Here is an 18,352-nt window from a genome sequence, read left to right on the forward strand (position 1 = left end):
AGCCGCTTGTACCCGTGATCTTATCCTTTCGGTCATGACCCAAAGCTCATGACCATAGGTGAGGATGGAAACGTAGATCGACCGGTAAATTGAGAGTTTCGCCTTCCGGCTCAGCTCCTTCTTCACCACAACGGATCGGTACAACGTCCGCATTACTGAAGACGCCGCACCGATCCGCCTGTCGATCTCACGATCCACTCTTCCCCCACTCGTGAACAAGACTCCTAGGTACTTGAACTCCTCCACTTGGGGCAGGGTCTCCTCCCCAACCCGGAGATGGCATTCCACCCTTTTCCGGGAGAGAACCATGGACTCGGACTTGGAGGTGCTGATTCTCATTCCGGTCGCTTCACACTCGGTTGCGAACCGATCCAGCGAGAGCTGAAGATCCCGGTCAGATGAAGCCATCAGGACCACATCATCTGCAAAAAGCAGAGACCTAATCCTGCGGTCACCAAACCGGAACCCCTCAACGCCTTGACTGCGCCTAGAAATTCTGTCCATAAAAGTTATGAACAGAATGGGTGACAAAGGACAGCCTTGGCGGAGTCCAACCCTCACTGGAAATGTGTTCCACTTACTGCCAGCAATGCGGACCAAGCTCTGACACTGATCATACAGGAAGTGGACCGCCACAATAAGACAGTCCGATACCCCATACTCTCTGAGCACTCCCCACAGGACTTCCCGAGGGACACGGTCCAATGCCTTCTCCAAGTCCACAAAGCACATGTAGACTGGTTGGGCAAACTCCCATATATATAAGTGTATGTAATATATATGTGTAATAATGTATAAATATTTTTTACAATAATGAAAAAGCAAGAATAAATGTAAAATATCTCAGATCTCTTACAGACAAAAGGTTCAATTGATGCAAGTTCTCATAGCAGTTTGACAGCCGTCTTTTTGATGCTTTGTCCAGGTGATGTTCTCTACGGGTCCCCAGGTCACAAAGACACATTGGAAACAGACTGTCTTCCTTCTAGAGAAACCCCTCGCAGTCCAGGCAGGTCAGTAAGAAACATCTTCCATTGTGTTTTTTTTAAAGGGGAACATTATCACAATTTCAAAAGGGTTAAAAACAATAAAAATCAGTTCCCAGTGGCATGTTGTATTTTTTGAAGTTTTTTTCAAAATTTTACCGGTCTCAGAATATCCCTAAATAAAGCTTTAAAGTGCCTTATTTTCGCTCTCTGCAAAGACACTGGCCATTTCCCTGTGACGTCACACAGTGCTGCCAATGTAAACAAACAATGGGAATACCACAGCAAGATATAGCGACATTAGCTCGGATTCAAACTCGGATTTCAGCGACAGAAGCGATTCAACAGATTACGCATGTATTGAAACGGATGGTTGGAGTATGAAAGTATTGAAGAAGAAACTGAAGCTATTGAGCGAATAGCTATTGACGCTATTCATAGCCATAGCATGGCCGAATAGCTGCGTTAGCATCGCCGGTAAAATGTGCGGACCAAACGATCAGGACTTTCGCATCTTGTGACACTGGAGCAACTTAAATCCGTCGATTGGTAAGTGTTTGTTTCGCATTAAATGTGGGTGGAAGGAAACGTAATATAGTTGCAAATGCATCTGCAGGTTATCCATACATCTCTGTGCCATGTCTGCTTTAGCACCCCCAGTAAATAGCATGTTAGCATCGATTAGCATAGCATGCTAGCATCGATTAGCTGGCAGTCACGCCGCGACCAAATATGTCTGATTAGCACATAAGTCAACAACATCAACAAAACTCACCTTTGTGATTTAGTTGACTTTATCGTTGCAAATGCATCTGCAGGTTATCCATACATCTCTGTGCCATGTCTGTCATCGCCGGTCAAATGTGGAGACACTCTGGTACATTCAATGGGGGTCTGGCGGCAGACACTTTGGCATCTTCGGGCCAGTGGTGCAACTTGAATCCCTCCCTGTTAGTGTTGTTACACCCTCCGACAACACACCCACGAGGCATGATGTCTCCAAGGTTCCAAAAAATAGTCGAAAATAACAGAGCTGAGACCCGGTGTTTGCAATGTGTTGAAAATGAATTACCTCGGAGACGTCACGTTCTGACGTCTTCGCAAAAAGACCGATAAACAGAAAGGCGTTTAATTCGCCAAAATTCACCCATTTAGAGTTCGGAAATCGGTTAAAAAAATATATGGTCTTTTTTCTGCAACATCAAGGTATATATTGACGCTTACATAGGTTTGGTGATAATCAATCAATCAATCAATCAATGTTTATTTATATAGCCCCAAATCACAAATGTCTCAAAGGACTGCACAAATCATTACGACTACAACATCCTCGGAAGAACCCACAAAAGGGCAAGGAAAACTCACACCCAGTGGGCAGGGAGAATTCACACCCAGTGGGACGCCAGTGACAATGCTTACTATGAGAAACCTTGGAGAGGACCTCAGATGTGGGCAACCCCCCCCCTCTAGGGGACCGAAAGCAATGGATGTCGAGCGGGTCTAACATGATACTGTGAAAGTTCAATCCATAGTGGCTCCAACACAGCCGCGAGAGTTCAGTTCAAAGCGGATCCAAGACAGCAGTGAGAGTCCCGTCCACAGAAAACCATCCCAGGCGGAGGCGGATCAGCAGCGTAGAGATGTCCCCAATCGATACAGGCGAGCGGTCAGTCCTGGGTCTCGACTCTGGACAGCCAGTACTTCATCCATGGTCATCGGACCGGACCCAGTATTCGGACTGGACTCAGTATTCTTCTTCCTCCAAACACGACGAGTTGAGTTTATACCAAAATGGATACATTTTTTCTCCTATGTCCCCCCCTCAACAATGGAGGGGGGGACATAGGAGAAAAAAGAAAAGAAGCGGCAGATCAACTGGTCTAAAAAGGTGGTCTATTTAAAGGCTAGAGTACACAGATGAGTTTTAAGGTGAGACTTAAATGCTTCTACTGAGGTAGCATCTCGAACTGTTACCGGGAGGGCGTTCCAGAGTACTGGAGCCCGAACGGAAAACGCTCTATAGCCCGCAGACTTTTTTTGGGCTTTGGGAATCACTAATAAGCCGGAGTCTTTTGAACGCAGATTTCTTGCCGGGACATATGGTACAATACAATCGGCAAGATAGGATGGAGCTAGACCGTGTAGTATTTTATACGTAAGTAGTAAAACCTTAAAGTCACATCTTAAGTGCACAGGAAGCCAGTGCTGGTGAGCCAGTATAGGTATATATGTATGTATATATGTATATAAAGGTACATACAGTATAGGTATATATGTATGTATATATGTATATAAAGGTATATACAGTACAGGTATATATGTATGTATATATGTATATAAAGGTATATACAGTACAGGTATATATGTATGTATATATGTATATAAAGGTATATACAGTACAGGTATATATGTATGTATATATGTATATAAAGGTATATACAGTACAGGTATATATGTATGTATATATGTTTATAAAGGTATATACAGTATAGGTATATATGTATGTATATATGTATATAAAGGTATATACAGTATAGGTATATATGTATGTATATATGTATATAAAGGTATATACAGTACAGGCGTAATGTGATCAAACTTTCTTGTTCTTGTCAAAAGTCTAGCAGCCGCATTTTGTACCAACTGTAATCTTTTAATGCTAGACATGGGGAGACCCCAAAATAATACGTTACAGTAATCGAGACGAGACGTAACAAACGCATGGATAATGATCTCGGCGTCTTTAGTGGACAAAATGGAGCGAATTTTAGCGATAATGTTCCCCTTTAAGATATTTCAGGAGTGTTATTGCATTCATGACTGTATTTTGGGGGCTTTGGTCATCCTCAGCAGCAGGCTGCCAGGTACTTTGTCTCTGCTAGTAATGTACGTGGACCGCTTGACACTCGTTATCTCTCACAGCCAGAGACAGCGAGGGATTCAAACAAATCACATCAGCCGTCAGAGGCAGCATGTGAAACTTCATCTGATAGTCTCTTGCATGACTTGATTCATGACACGTTGCAAGCCAACAGCTCTGTTCCTGACCAATTGAATATTGATAGTTATTGTATGGACCCATCTACACATTGACAGAAGTCATTATTCTCAAAACTATTCATGATTCAACGCATTTGCATAACCTTAAAGGCCTACTGAAAGCCACTACTAGCGACCACGCAGTCTGATAGTTTATATATCAATCAATCAATCAATGTTTATTTACGTAGCCCTAAATCACAAGTGTCTCAAAGGGCTGCACAAACTATTTAACTCACTAAAACACTAGCAAAACAATAGGCAGATGAAGGATTTCCCAGAATTATCCTAGTAAATGTGTCTAATAACATCTGAATAACTCACTGCCCTCGCCTTTTTTTTTTAACTTTTTTTTTTCTTCTAGGCCTTCACTCTAAATTTCCTCATCCACGAATCTGTCATCCTCGCTCAAATTAATGGGGAAATTGTTGCTTTCTCGGTCCGAATAGCTCTCGCTGCTGGTGGCTATGATTGTAAACAATGTGAGGATGTGAGGAGCTCTACAACCCGTGACATCACGCACACATCGTCTGCTACTTCCGGTACAGGCAAGGCTTTTTTATTAGCGACCTAAAGTTGTGAACTTTATCATCGATGTTCTCTACTAAATCCTTTCAGCAAAAATATGTCAATATTGGGAAATGATCAAGTATGACACATAGAATGGACCTGCTATCCCCGTTTAAATGAGAAAATCTCATTTCATTAGGCCTTTAGGGCTGGAAAATGAACGGAATTTCGATTTTGATTTTGGAATCTCACGATCATTAAAATATTATATATAAAAAAAAAGATTAATTGGCCGCGTGGCATGCATGCAAATTCCTGAGCTTGCAACGGTGAAATAGGTGAGTGAATGTATGACCAGAGGTGGGTAGTAACGCGCTACATTTACTCCGTTACATTTACTTGAGTAACTTTTGGATTAATTATCTTTCTACGAATAGTTTTCATTCAACATACTTTTACTTTTACTTGAGTATATTTATAGAGAAGAAACGCTACTTTTACTCCGTTCCATTTATCTACATTAAGCTCGCTACTCGCTACTTTTTTTTATCGATCTATTAATGTTTGTTTTGGTTAATGACAGAGCTTCAAAGTAGAATCTACACATGCTTGCGTTTCACCAATCACATGCAGTCACTGGTGACGTTGGACCAATCAAACAGAGCCAGGCGGTCACATGACCCGACATAAACAAGTTGAAAAACTTATTGGGGTGTTACCATTTAGTGGTCAATTGTACAGAATATGTACTGTACTGTGCAATCTAATAATACAAGTTTCAATCAATCAATCAAAAGTGTAAAGGAAAAAAGACACTTTTTATTTCAACCGTACTTCCCGTCAAAAGCCTAAAGACTGATCGCACACTTCCTGTCTTCACAATAAAAGTGCCGCTCCATTGCGCCTGCGTTAACAAAATAAGAGTCTCCGAAAGCCAGCGCAAACAAGCTAACAAGCTACGGAGTTTGCCGCCAATGTATTTCTTGTAAAGTGTATAAAAACGAATATGGAAGCTGGACAAATAAGATGCCCCCCCCAAAAAAAAAACGACTTTCATGTGGTATTAGACAGAAAAGAGGAACTTTTTTTCTCCTCCATTTGAAAATGTGGACGTCTGATTCCAATCAATGCAAGTCATCAGAATCAGGTAATACACCAACTTATATTCTTGTCTTCATGAAAGATAGGAATCTATATGTTAAACATGCATGTATATTCATTAAAACACCTTTAACATGTCAACAAAAACGGCAAAATAAATAAATATAAATGGCGACTTTTCCAGGGTGTACCCCGCCTTCCGCCCGATTGTAGCTGAGATAGGCGCCAGCGCCCCCCGCGACCCCGAAAGGGAATAAGCGGTAGAAAATGGATGGATGGATATATACTGTATATATAAATTTATATATATATATATATATATATATGATATGTGTGTATGTATATATGAGGTAGATCACCTCGACTTGGTCATTTATTAAGTAATTGATAAACATTGAAAAACTTATTGGGGTGTTACCATTTAGTGGTCAATTGTATGGAATATGTACTGTACTGTGCAATCTACTAATACATGTTTTAATCAATCAATCAATCAATCAATCAATCAAATCAATGAATGCCTACTGAGTCTATGGTGCTGTTAAGTTATTGTGGCTCAATGTGCCATTTTTTAAATTTTATTTTAATGTATTATTATTTAATATATATTATTGTTTTAGTTGCTTAAGAGATATTCCTGGCTCTGAATTTGCTCATTGCTATTTTTATGTTTTTGTGCATTATTTGTTGCTGTAATCAGGTTACTCATCAGTTACTCAGTACTTGAGTAGTTTTTTCACAACATACTTTTTACTTTTACTCAAGTAAATATTTGGGTGACTACGCCTTACTTTTACTTGAGTAATACATCTCTAAAGTAACAGTACTCTTACTTGAGTACAATTTCTGGCTACTTTACCCACCTCTGTGTATTGAGTGAACACAAGATCACGTCTACGAGAAGTGTGAAATCTCACCATGGTTTCTACTTTTTTATTTATTGACACGGCACTAGTATATTTAACTAATAATTACCAAACTCAACAAAAAAGTAAGGCATTTTTATGTAAACATAACCGCGGTGGGAGTCTCAAAATTGGCCAATAAAACGGCATCTGCTGTTAAATGCAAAATATCACGGAAATTGACACAAATGTGAGGGAAATGTGTTATTGTGAGGAGAAGGGACATTTGTTTAGGGAAAAATGTGTCTGTTGTGCTCATTCATCCCCTTAACACGTCCTAAACTAAACTATGTCAAGACGGCCACCTCATCTGCTTGTGTTGTTGTGAACGACATCATCGATGTAAGATCAATGTATAAACAGGACAGCAGTCACAACTTGACTCTTTTTATTTGTTTATTTATTAGAAAAGCCTTAAGTTGTTTTCTTTTTAATCACGCTCAGAACAGCAGCACCTTTTCCCTTTTCACAATAACAGCCCTGTGTGCAACATCCCGTCTTACTAACAAGTGAAAGGTGTCAAAAAAGTACCTTACACAAGCATAATGAACTTAAAGCACTTATTGAAACATCTACAAAAATATTATGTTTTGACTTAAAATATTGGTCAAAATTGTCCAAAGATGTATTGCAGCAATAAATGTGAGAATTTTTGCATATTATTAAATTGTATGCACTCTAAGGCAGTGGTCCCCAACCTTTTTGTATCCGCGGACCGGTCAACGCTTAATAATTTGTCCTGCGGCCTGGGGGGATCCTTTCTTTTTTTTTTTTTTTTTTTTTTTTTTTTTTGTGTCGTGAAAAACAGACGTTTTTGTCATGAAAAATGGAGGTTTTTGTGGTTGGTGCACTAATTGTAAGTGTATATTGTGTTTTTTATGTTGATTTAATAAATAAATAAATACAATTTATTTTTAATTTTTTATTTTTTATTTTTATTTTTTTAAATAAAAATTAATAAAAAAATATTCTGCGGTCCGGTACCAATCGGGCCACGGCCCGGTGGTTGGGGACCACTGCTCTAAGGTATAAAAAAAAGTGTAAAAGGTAAAAAATTAAACTTTGAAAAATGCAAACATAACAACTGAGTTTCATTGTTTTATTATATTGCTATTGTTATTTAAATTTATTGTTGTTAATAATATTTTACTTGTTTTTGTTTAGTTATTAGGTTATATCCACGGTTGTTTTAAAGGCCTACTGAAAAAAGATGTTCTTATTTAAACGGGGATAGCAGCTCCATTCTATGTGTCATACTTGATCATTTCGCGATATTGCCATATTTTTGCTGAAAGGATTTAATAGAGAACATCAATGATAAAGTTCGCAACTTTTGGTCGCTAATAAAAAAGCCTTGCCTGTACCGGAAGTAGCAGACGATGTGTGCGTGACGTCACGGGGTGTAGAGCTCCTCACATTATTTACAATCATGGCCACCAGCAGCTAGAGCGATTCGGAAGGAGAAAGCGACAATTTCCCCATTAATTTGAGCGAGGATGAAAGATTTGTGGATGAGGATAGTGAGAGTGAAGGACTAGAAGAAAAAAAAAAAGACAAGTGCAGTGGGAGCGATTCAGATGTTTTTAGACACATTTACTAGGATAATTTTGGAAAATCCCTTATCTGCTTATTGTGTTACTAGTGTTTTAGTGAGATTATATAGTCATACCTGAAAGTCGGAAGGGTGTGGTGACCGCCAGTGTCTCTGAGGGAAGCCATGGAGGCAGCTGCAGGAGGAACGACACAAGCTCTGCTGATGTTTACGGTAAGAGCCAACTTATTACCACAATTTTCTCACCGAAACTTGCCGGTTGACATGTGGTAGAGAAACATGTTCGCTTGACCGCTCTGTTCCATATTAAAGCTTCACAACAAACAAAGAAACACCGGCTGTGTTTGTGTTGCTACAGCCGGCTGCAATACACCGCTTTCCACCAACATCTTTCTTCTTTGACGTCTCCATTATTAATTGATCAAATTGCAAAAGATTCAGCAACACAGATGTGTAATTATGCGATAAAAACAGACTACTTTTAGCCGTGATCGGTGCTGGGAGAACATGTCCGCTACCACCGGTGACGTCATCATACACGTCATCATTCCACGACGTTTTCAACAGGATACTTCGCGGGAAATTTAAAATTGCAATTTAGTAAACTAAAGCGGCCGTATTGTTAATATTTCATCATTGATATATAAACTATCAGACTGCGTGGTCGCTAGTAGTGGCTTTCAGTAGGCCTTTAATTGTAGTTATGACACCAAAAGCACACACTTTAAAATAGTAAAATAAGTGTAAAAGGTAAATAATTAAACAAAAAAAATATATAAACGTAACAAGAATTTGATTGTTGTATCATTTTGCCATTGTTTTCTTAATTTATTGTTGTCACTATTATATTAATTGTTGTTTAGTTGTGTGAATTATATTTATATAGCGCTTTTCTCAAGTGACTCAAAGCGCTTTACATAGTGAAACCCAATATCTAAGTTACATTTAAACCAGTGTGGGTGGCACTGGGAGCAGGTGGGTAAAGTGTCTTGCCCAAGGACACAACGGCAGAAACTAGGATGGCACAAGCGGGAATCGAACCTGCAACCCTCAAGTTGCTGGCCCAGCCACTCTACCAACCGAGCTATGCTATTAGTTGTTACTAATTTGTATCCACTGTTCTTTTAAACCATTTTTTAAATTGAGTTTTGGTGCTACAATAGATACTCATGTTTTCAAATTAATGAATAGTCGTGTTTTTAATCGTGATTTCAATTTGAGTCAAAATAATCATGATACATTTTTTTTTGAAAATTCCTCCAGCCCAGCCTAACCTCAGCCTGAAATATTTATGATCATCCCGAGAACGCTTGGAAGACACTTTGCATTTGTGAATTATATTTGAAGTGAATTATATTTATATAGCGCTTTTCTCTAGTGACTCAAAGCGCTTTACATAGTTCTTATTTCCCAAATAATAACAGATGTACCAGATTTCAAACATGCTAAATAAAATGGCTCCAAAGTTACCACATTTATTGAACCATGCGGCTAAATCACAAAAGCTTGACTGACACACTCCTTTGTCGATGAAAGTAAACACACATTCTCTTCCTTTATCATCGTAAACACAACGTTGTAACGTTCTCTCATAACACAAACTTCCAATTTGGGATTACAAGTCAAGGCACATTACGTTGATGATGCTCTATGTAGATTTCCCAGTGGATGATTTGGAACGCTCGTGAATATAACTCTAGGCAATCATGCACTCAACTAAAATATAAACAGTTTAGTTTTTGCTCCTATTTATAATTTAGTTGATGACATAGAGTGCACAGAAATACTGTGACAAGATCCTGACACCATTGTTGTGCTATTCATCGACCAGCGTCACCTCATACTGCAGCGTCATAAAGCACGGCTCAATGTTGGAAGGAGCGATCCACAATTCCCCGACGCTGAAACCAGTTCTTGCATGGCCAGAATACTCACTGGACATGTCATCCAATGAGCATGCTCGGGATCCACGTACAGTAAATGGTATATGAGGCATATTTTGGTCACACCAGATACTGGTCCTCCTTCCCCTCCACCTCCATACAGTAAAACTGCACATTCTTAAAGGCCTACTGAAAGCCACTACTAGCGACCACACAGTCTGATAGTTTATATATCAATGATGAAATATTAACATTGCAACACATGCCAATACGGCCGCTTTAGTTTACTAAATTGCAATTTTAAATTTCCCGCTAAGTGTCGTATTGAAAACGTTGCGATATGACGTCTCGGATTGTAGCGGACATTATTTTCCAGCCCGATCCAAGCTATAAGAAGTCTGCTTTAATCGCATAATTACACAGTATTCTGGACATTTGTGTTGCTGAATCTTTTGCAATTTGTTCAATTAATAATGGAGACGTCAAAGAAGAAAGTTGTAGGTGGGGAGCGGTGTATTGCAGATGCCTTTAGCCACACAAACACAGCCGGTGTTTCCTTGTTTACGTTCCCGAAATCTGATGGTGAAGCTTTACTATGCAACAGAGCGGTCAAGCGAACATGGTTCCCTACCACCTGTCAACCGGCAGGTTTTGGTGATAATGGAGACGTCAAAGAAGAAAGATGTAGGTGGGGAGTGGTGTATTGCAGACGCCTTTAGCCACACAAACACAGCCGGTGTTTCCTTGTTTACGTTCCCGAAATCTGATGGTGAAGCTTTACTATGCAACAGAGCGGTCAAGCGAACATGGTTCCCTACCACATGTCAACCGGCAGGTTTTGGTGATAATGGAGACGTCAAAGAAGAAAGATGTAGGTGGGAAGCGGTGTATTGCAGCTGCCTTTAGCAACACAAACACAGCCGGTGTTTCCTTGTTTACGTTCCCGAAATCTGATGGTGAAGCTTTACTATGCAACAGAGCAGTCAAGCAAACATGGTTCCCTACCACATGTCAACCGGCAGGTTTTGGTGATAATGGAGACGTCAAAGAAGAAAGATGTAGGTGGGAAGCGGTGTATTGCAGACGCCTTTAGCCACACAAACACAGCCGGTGTTTCCTTGTTTACGTTCCCGAAATCTGATGGTGAAGCTTTTCTATGCAACAGAGCGGTCAAGCGAACATGGTTCCCTACCACATGTCAACCGGCAGGTTTTGGTGATAATGGAGACGTCAAAGAAGAAAGATGTAGGTGGGGAGTGGTGTATTGCAGACGCCTTTAGCCACACAAACACAGCCGGTGTTTCCTTGTTTACGTTCCCGAAATCTGATGGTGAAGCTTTACTATGGAACAGAGCGGTCAAGCGAACATGGTTCCCTACCACATGTCAACCGGCAGGTTTTGGTGATAATGGAGACGTCAAAGAAGAAAGATGTAGGTGGGGAGCGGTGTATTGCAGACGCCTTTAGCCACACAAACACAGCCGGTGTTTCCTTGTTTACGTTCCCGAAATCTGATGGTGAACCTTTACTATGGAACAGAGCGGTCAAGCCAACATGGTTCCCTACCACATGTCAACCGGCAGGTTTTGGTGATAATGGAGACGTCAAAGAAGAAAGATGTAGGTGGGGAGCGGTGTATTGCAGACGCCTTTAGCCACACAAACACAGCCGGTGTTTCCTTGTTTACGTTCCCGAAATCTGATGGTGAACCTTTACTATGGAACAGAGCTGTAAAGCCAACATGGTTCCCTACCACATGTCAACCGGCAGGTTTTGGTGATAATGGAGACGTCAAAGAAGAAAGATGTAGGTGGGAAGCGGTGTATTGCAGACGCCTTTAGCCACACAAACACAGCCGGTGTTTCCTTGTTTACGTTCCCGAAATCTGATGGTGAAGCTTTACTATGCAACAGAGCGGTCAAGCCAACATGGTTCCCTACCACATGTCAACCGGCAGGTTTTGGTGATAATGGAGACGTCAAAGAAGAAAGATGTAGGTGGGAAGCGGTGTATTGCAGACGCCTTTAGCCACACAAACACAGCCGGTGTTTCCTTGTTTACGTTCCCGAAATCTGATGGTGAAGCTTTACTATGCAACAGAGCGGTCAAGCGAACATGGTTCCCTACCACATGTCAACCGGCAGGTTTTGGTGATAATGGAGACGTCAAAGAAGAAAGATGTAGGTGGGGAAGCGGTGTATTGCAGACGCCTTTAGCCACACAAACACAGCCGGTGTTTCCTTGTTTACGTTCCCGAAATCTGATGGTGAAGCTTTACTATGGAACAGAGCGGTCAAGCCAACATGGTTCCCTACCACAACAACCAGCAGGTTTTGGTGATAATGGAGACGTCAAAGAAGAAAGATGTAGGTGGGGAGCGGTGTATTGCAGACGCCTTTAGCCACACAAACACAGCCGGTGTTTCCTTGTTTACGTTCCCGAAATCTGATGGTGAAGCTTTACTATGCAACAGAGCGGTCAAGCGAACATGGTTCCCTACCACATGTCAACCGGCAGGTTTTGGTGATAATGGAGACGTCAAAGAAGAAAGATGTAGGTAGGGAGCGGTGTATTGCAGACGCCTTTAGCCACACAAACACAGCCGGTGTTTCCTTGTTTACGTTCCTGAAATCTGATGGTGAAGCTTTTCTATGGAACAGAGCGGTCAAGCCAACATGGTTCCGTACCACATGTCAACCGGCAGGTTTTGGTGATAATGGAGACGTCAAAGAAGAAAGATGTAGGTGGGGAGTGGTGTATTGCAGACGCCTTTAGCCACACAAACACAGCCGGTGTTTCCTTGTTTACGTTCCCGAAATCTGATGGTGAAGCTTTACTATGGAACAGAGCGGTCAAGCGAACATGGTTCCCTACCACATGTCAACCGGCAGGTTTTGGTGATAATGGAGACGTCAAAGAAGAAAGATGTAGGTGGGGAGCGGTGTATTGTAGACGCCTTTAGCCACACAAACACAGCCGGTGTTTCCTTGTTTACGTTCCCGAAATCTGATGGTGAAGCTTTACTATGCAACAGAGCGGTCAAGCCAACATGGTTCCCTACCACATGTCAACCGGCAGGTTTTGGTGATAATGGAGACGTCAAAGAAGAAAGATGTAGGTGGGAAGCGGTGTATTGCAGACGCCTTTAGCCACACAAACACAGCCGGTGTTTCCTTGTTTACGTTCCCGAAATCTGATGATGAAGCTTTACTATGCAACAGAGCGGTCAAGCGAACATGGTTCCCTACCACATGTCAACCGGCAGGTTTTGGTGATAACTGAGACGTCAAAGAAGAAAGATGTAGGTGGCGAGTGGTGTATTGCAGACGCTTTTAGCCACACAAACACAGCCGGTGTTTCCTTGTTTACATTCCCGAAATATGATGGTGAAGCTTTACTATGCAACAGAGCGGTCAAGCGAACATGGTTCCCTACCACATGTCAACCGGCAGGTTTTGGTGATAATGGAGACGTCAAAGAAGAAAGATGTAGGTGGGGAGTGGTGTATTGCAGACGCCTTTAGCCACACAAACACAGCCGGTGTTTCCTTGTTTACGTTCCCGAAATCTGATGGTGAAGCTTTACTATGGAACAGAGCGGTCAAGCCAACATGGTTCCCTACCACATGTCAACCGGCAGGTTTTGGTGATAATGGAGACGTCAAAGAAGAAAGATGTAGGTGGGAAGCGGTGTATTGCAGACGCCTTTAGCCACACAAACACAGCCGGTGTTTCCTTGTTTACGTTCCCGAAATCTGATGGTGAAGCTTTTCTATGCAACAGAGCGGTCAAGCGAACATGGTTCCCTACCACATGTCAACCGGCAGGTTTTGGTGATAATGGAGACGTCAAAGAAGAAAGCTGTAGGTGGGAAGCGGTGTATTGCAGACGCCTTTAGCCACACAAACACAGCCGGTGTTTCCTTGTTTACGTTCCCGAAATCTGATGGTGAAGCTTTACTATGCAACAGAGCGGTCAAGCGAACATGGTTCCCTACCACATGTCAACCGGCAGGTTTTGGTGATAATGGAGACGTCAAAGAAGAAAGATGTAGGTGGGAAGCGGTGTATTGCAGACGCCTTTAGCCACACAAACACAGCCGGTGTTTCCTTGTTTACGTTCCCGAAATCTGATGATGAAGCTTTACTATGCAACAGAGCGGTCAAGCGAACATGGTTCCCTACCACATGTCAACCGGCAGGTTTTGGTGATAACTGAGACGTCAAAGAAGAAAGATGTAGGTGGCGAGTGGTGTATTGCAGACGCCTTTAGCCACACAAACACAGCCGGTGTTTCCTTGTTTACATTCCCGAAATATGATGGTGAAGCTTTACTATGCAACAGAGCGGTCAAGCCAACATGGTTCCCTACCACATGTCAACCGGCAGGTTTTGGTGATAATGGAGACGTCAAAGAAGAAAGATGTAGGTGGGAAGCGGTGTATTGCAGACGCCTTTAGCCACACAAACACAGCCGGTGTTTCCTTGTTTACGTTCCCGAAATCTGATGGTGAAGCTTTACTATGGAACAGAGCGGTCAAGCCAACATGGTTCCCTACCACATGTCAACCGGCAGGTTTTGGTGATAATGGAGACGTCAAAGAAGAAAGATGTAGGTGGGAAGCGGTGTATTGCAGACGCCTTTAGCCACACAAACACAGCCGGTGTTTCCTTGTTTACGTTCCCCGAAATCTGATGGTGAAGCTTTACTATGCAACAGAGCGGTCAAGCGAACATGGTTCCCTACCACATGTCAACCGGCAGGTTTTGGTGATAATGGAGACGTCAAAGAAGAAAGATGTAGGTGGGAAGCGGTGTATTGCAGACGCCTTTAGCCACACAAACACAGCCGGTGTTTCCTTGTTTACGTTCCCGAAATCTGATGGTGAAGCTTTACTATGCAACAGAGCGGTCAAGCGAACATGGTTCCCTACCACATGTCAACCGGCAGGTTTTGGTGATAATGGAGACGTCAAAGAAGAAAGATGTAGGTGGGAAGCGGTGTATTGCAGACGCCTTTAGCCACACAAACACAGCCGGTGTTTCCTTGTTTACGTTCCCGAAATCTGATGGTGAAGCTTTACTATGCAACAGAGCGGTCAAGCGAACATGGTTCCCTACCACATGTCAACCGGCAGGTTTTGGTGAGAAAATGGTGCTGTTAAGTCGGCTCTTACCGTAGTTATGAGCGGAGAGCTTGCGTCGTGCCTCGCCACCTGCAGCTGCGGACTCTCTTGTCTCCTCCAAACGGCCGCCCCAGACCCTTGGATGCTACCACCGTGGAGGAGGGGGGGAAAAAATCTCAGCCGGGCTGCCTTGCCTCGTCGAGAAATGTGGCTTCCATCGAAGACACTGGCGGTCATCACACCCGTGGCCACACCCCTCCGACTTTCAAGTACGACCATATAATCTCACTAAAACACTAGTGACAAGGAGAATTCCAGAATTTGTGCTGGATCCATTATGGATTGAACTCTCACAGTATCATGTTAGACCCGCTCGACATCCATTGCTTTCCTCCTCTCCAAGGTTCTCATAGTCATCATTGTCATCGACGTCCCACTGGGTGTGAGTTTTCCTTGCCCTTATGTCGTAGTGGTTTGTGTTGTGGTTTGTGCAGCCCTTTGAGACAGTAGTGATTTAGGGCTATATAAGTAAACATTGATTGATTGATGAATTATCCTAGTAAATGTGTCTAATAACATCTGAATCGCTCCCACTGCCCTCGTCTTTTTTTTTCTTTTTCTAGTCCTTCACTCTCACTTTCCTCATCCACGAATCTTTTATCCTAGCTCAAATTAATGGGGAAATTGTCGCTTTCTCGGTCTGAATCGCTATCGCTGCTGGTGGCCATGATTATAAACAATGTTCAGGTGTGAGGAGCTCCACAACCCGTGACGTCACGCGCACATCGTCTGCTACTTCCGGTACAGGCAAGGCTTTTTTATTAGCGACCAAAAGTTGAGAACTTTATCGTGGATGTTCTCTACTAAATCCTTTCAGCAAAAATATGGCAATATCGCGAAATGATCAAGTATGACACATAGAATGGACCTGCTATCCCCGTTTAAATAAGAACATCTCATTTCAGTAGGCCTTTAAGTGGCCTTTTAATCTAAGACCTGTGTACATGGTAAAAGTTTTCGATCTTTGAGTTCAACTCAAGAAAAATGAGAGCTAAAATGTAAAGTACAGTAGTACCTCAACATACAAGCTGAATTAGTTTTGTGATTGAGCTCGTAGCTCCAAACACTTGTATCTCAAACCAGTGTTGCCCTATCAAATGAATTTAAATTACGAACCCTGTTTCCATATGAGTTTGGAAATTGTGTTCGATGTAAATATAAACAGAATACAATGATTTGCAAATCCTTTTCAACCCATATTTAATTGAATGCACGACAAAGACAACATATTTGATGTTCAAACTCATAAACTTTATTTTTTTTTGCAAATAATTAGAATTTCATGGCTGCAACACGTGCCAAAGTAGTTGGGAAAGGGCATGTTCACCACTGTGTTACATCACCTTTTCTTTTAACAACACTCAATAAACGTTTGGGAACTGAGGAAACTAATTGTTGAAGCTTTGAAAGTGGAATTCTTTCCCATTCTTGTTTTATGTCGAGCTTCAGTCGTTCAACAGTCCGGGGTCTCCGCTGTCTTATTTTACGCTTCATAATGCGCCACACATTTTGGACGGGAGACAGGTCTTCCGTCCAAAGGCAAAACCTAGTAACTCACTTCTAGCTGATTTTGAGAAAACAAAGGAAAACCAATCCATCTTGATGCTGTCTTACAAACATTTACAAAGTCATCAAACTTATAGATGTTTTTTTGAGCTTCCATTTTCTTGCCGATTGAATCTGCTCTCATGAACGTGTGCCCTTTCTCCAGATATTTTATCATAATCTCGGGTGGGCCCCATTCTGCGTTTGCACATTGGGCAGGAGCCAGTTTTTAATTTTGACCTCCACAGTTATCTGCCCAAAAGAGTACGCGAGGGGAAGAATCAAGAACAATACATTTAATGAAGGTGCTTGGGCCAATCTTCCAAATATCCCCTGGTGCCATAATATCACATAATCAGCTTGACCGTCGGCCCCCATTCGTGCAAATGTCTCATTAAAGACAATAAGGCGACTGACAAAGAAGCTCCGATTGGTCCCTTGAGATACTAGGTTTTTCTGTTGTATCTACGCGGTAATGTGGCAGTTGCTAGGTCCTGCCATGCGCGTAACAGCTTACTTACGGAACAAATGACAATATCGCATACACTAATGTAAAGGATATCATTTAGTAACTCCAAAATTATTATCAGCTCAGTTTTGACCAAATTTTGCCTTTGGACGGGAGAGGTGTGGACTGCAGGGGGGCCAGGAAAGTACCCGCACTCTTTTTTTTACGAAGCCACACTGTTGTAACACTTGTCTTGCTGAAATAAGCAGGGGCGTCCATGATAACGTTGCTTGGATGACAACATATGTTGCTCCAAAACCTGTATGGACCTTTCAGCATTAATGGTGCCTTCACAGATGTGTAAGTTACCCATGCCTTGGGCACTAATACACCCCCATACCATCACACATGCTGGCTTTTCAACTTTACGCCTATAACAATCCAAATGGTTATTTTCCTCTTTGTTCCGGAGGACACCACGTCCTCTGTTTCCAAATATAATTGGAAATGTGGACTCGTCAGACCACAGAACACCATTCCACTTTGCATCAGTCCATCTTAGGTGAGCTCAAGCCCGTTTCAGGATATTGTTGATAAATGGGTTTTGCTTTGCATAGTAGAGTTTTAACTTGCACTTACAGATGTAGCGACCAACTGTAGTTACTGACAGTGGTTTTATGAAGTGTTTCTGAGCCCATGTGGTGATATCCTTTACACACCGATGTCGGGTTTTTTATGCGGTACCGCCTGAGGGATCAAAAGTCCGTAACATCGCTTACGTGCAGTGATTTCTCCAGATTCTCTAAACTTTTTGATGATTTTTACGGACCGTAGATGGTAAAATCCCTACATTCCTTGCAATAGCTCGTTGATAAATGTTGTTCTAAAACTGTTCAACAATTTGCTTACAAAGTGGTGACCCTCACCCCATCCTTGTTTGTGAATGACTTAGCATTTCACGGAAGCTGCTTTTATACCCAATCATGGCACCCACCTGTTCCCAATTAGCCTGCACACCTGTGGGATGTTCCAAATAAGTGTTTGATGAGCATTCCTCAACTTTGTCAGTATTTATTGCCACCTTTCCCAACTTTTTTGTCACGTGTTGCTGGCATCAAATTCTAAAGTTAATGATTATTTGCACAAAAAAAAATGTTTATCAGTTTGAACATCAAATATGTTGTCTTTGTAGCATATTC

General features: G+C 42.0%; 1 protein-coding gene across 1 annotated transcript in view; it reads left to right on the forward strand.

The window, feature by feature from the left end:
* The window catches only part of prmt3 (protein arginine methyltransferase 3), a 210,583-nt gene that overhangs the window by 172,459 nt on the left and 19,772 nt on the right, over nt 1-18,352 (forward strand). Inside the window, 1 exon segment of the mRNA XM_061887618.1 lies at nt 926-1,013. Coding sequence (XP_061743602.1) covers nt 926-1,013 — 88 coding nt within the window.

This window comes from Nerophis ophidion, linkage group LG25 (assembly GCF_033978795.1).
Source record: "Nerophis ophidion isolate RoL-2023_Sa linkage group LG25, RoL_Noph_v1.0, whole genome shotgun sequence".
Taxonomy (NCBI): domain Eukaryota; kingdom Metazoa; phylum Chordata; class Actinopteri; order Syngnathiformes; family Syngnathidae; genus Nerophis; species Nerophis ophidion.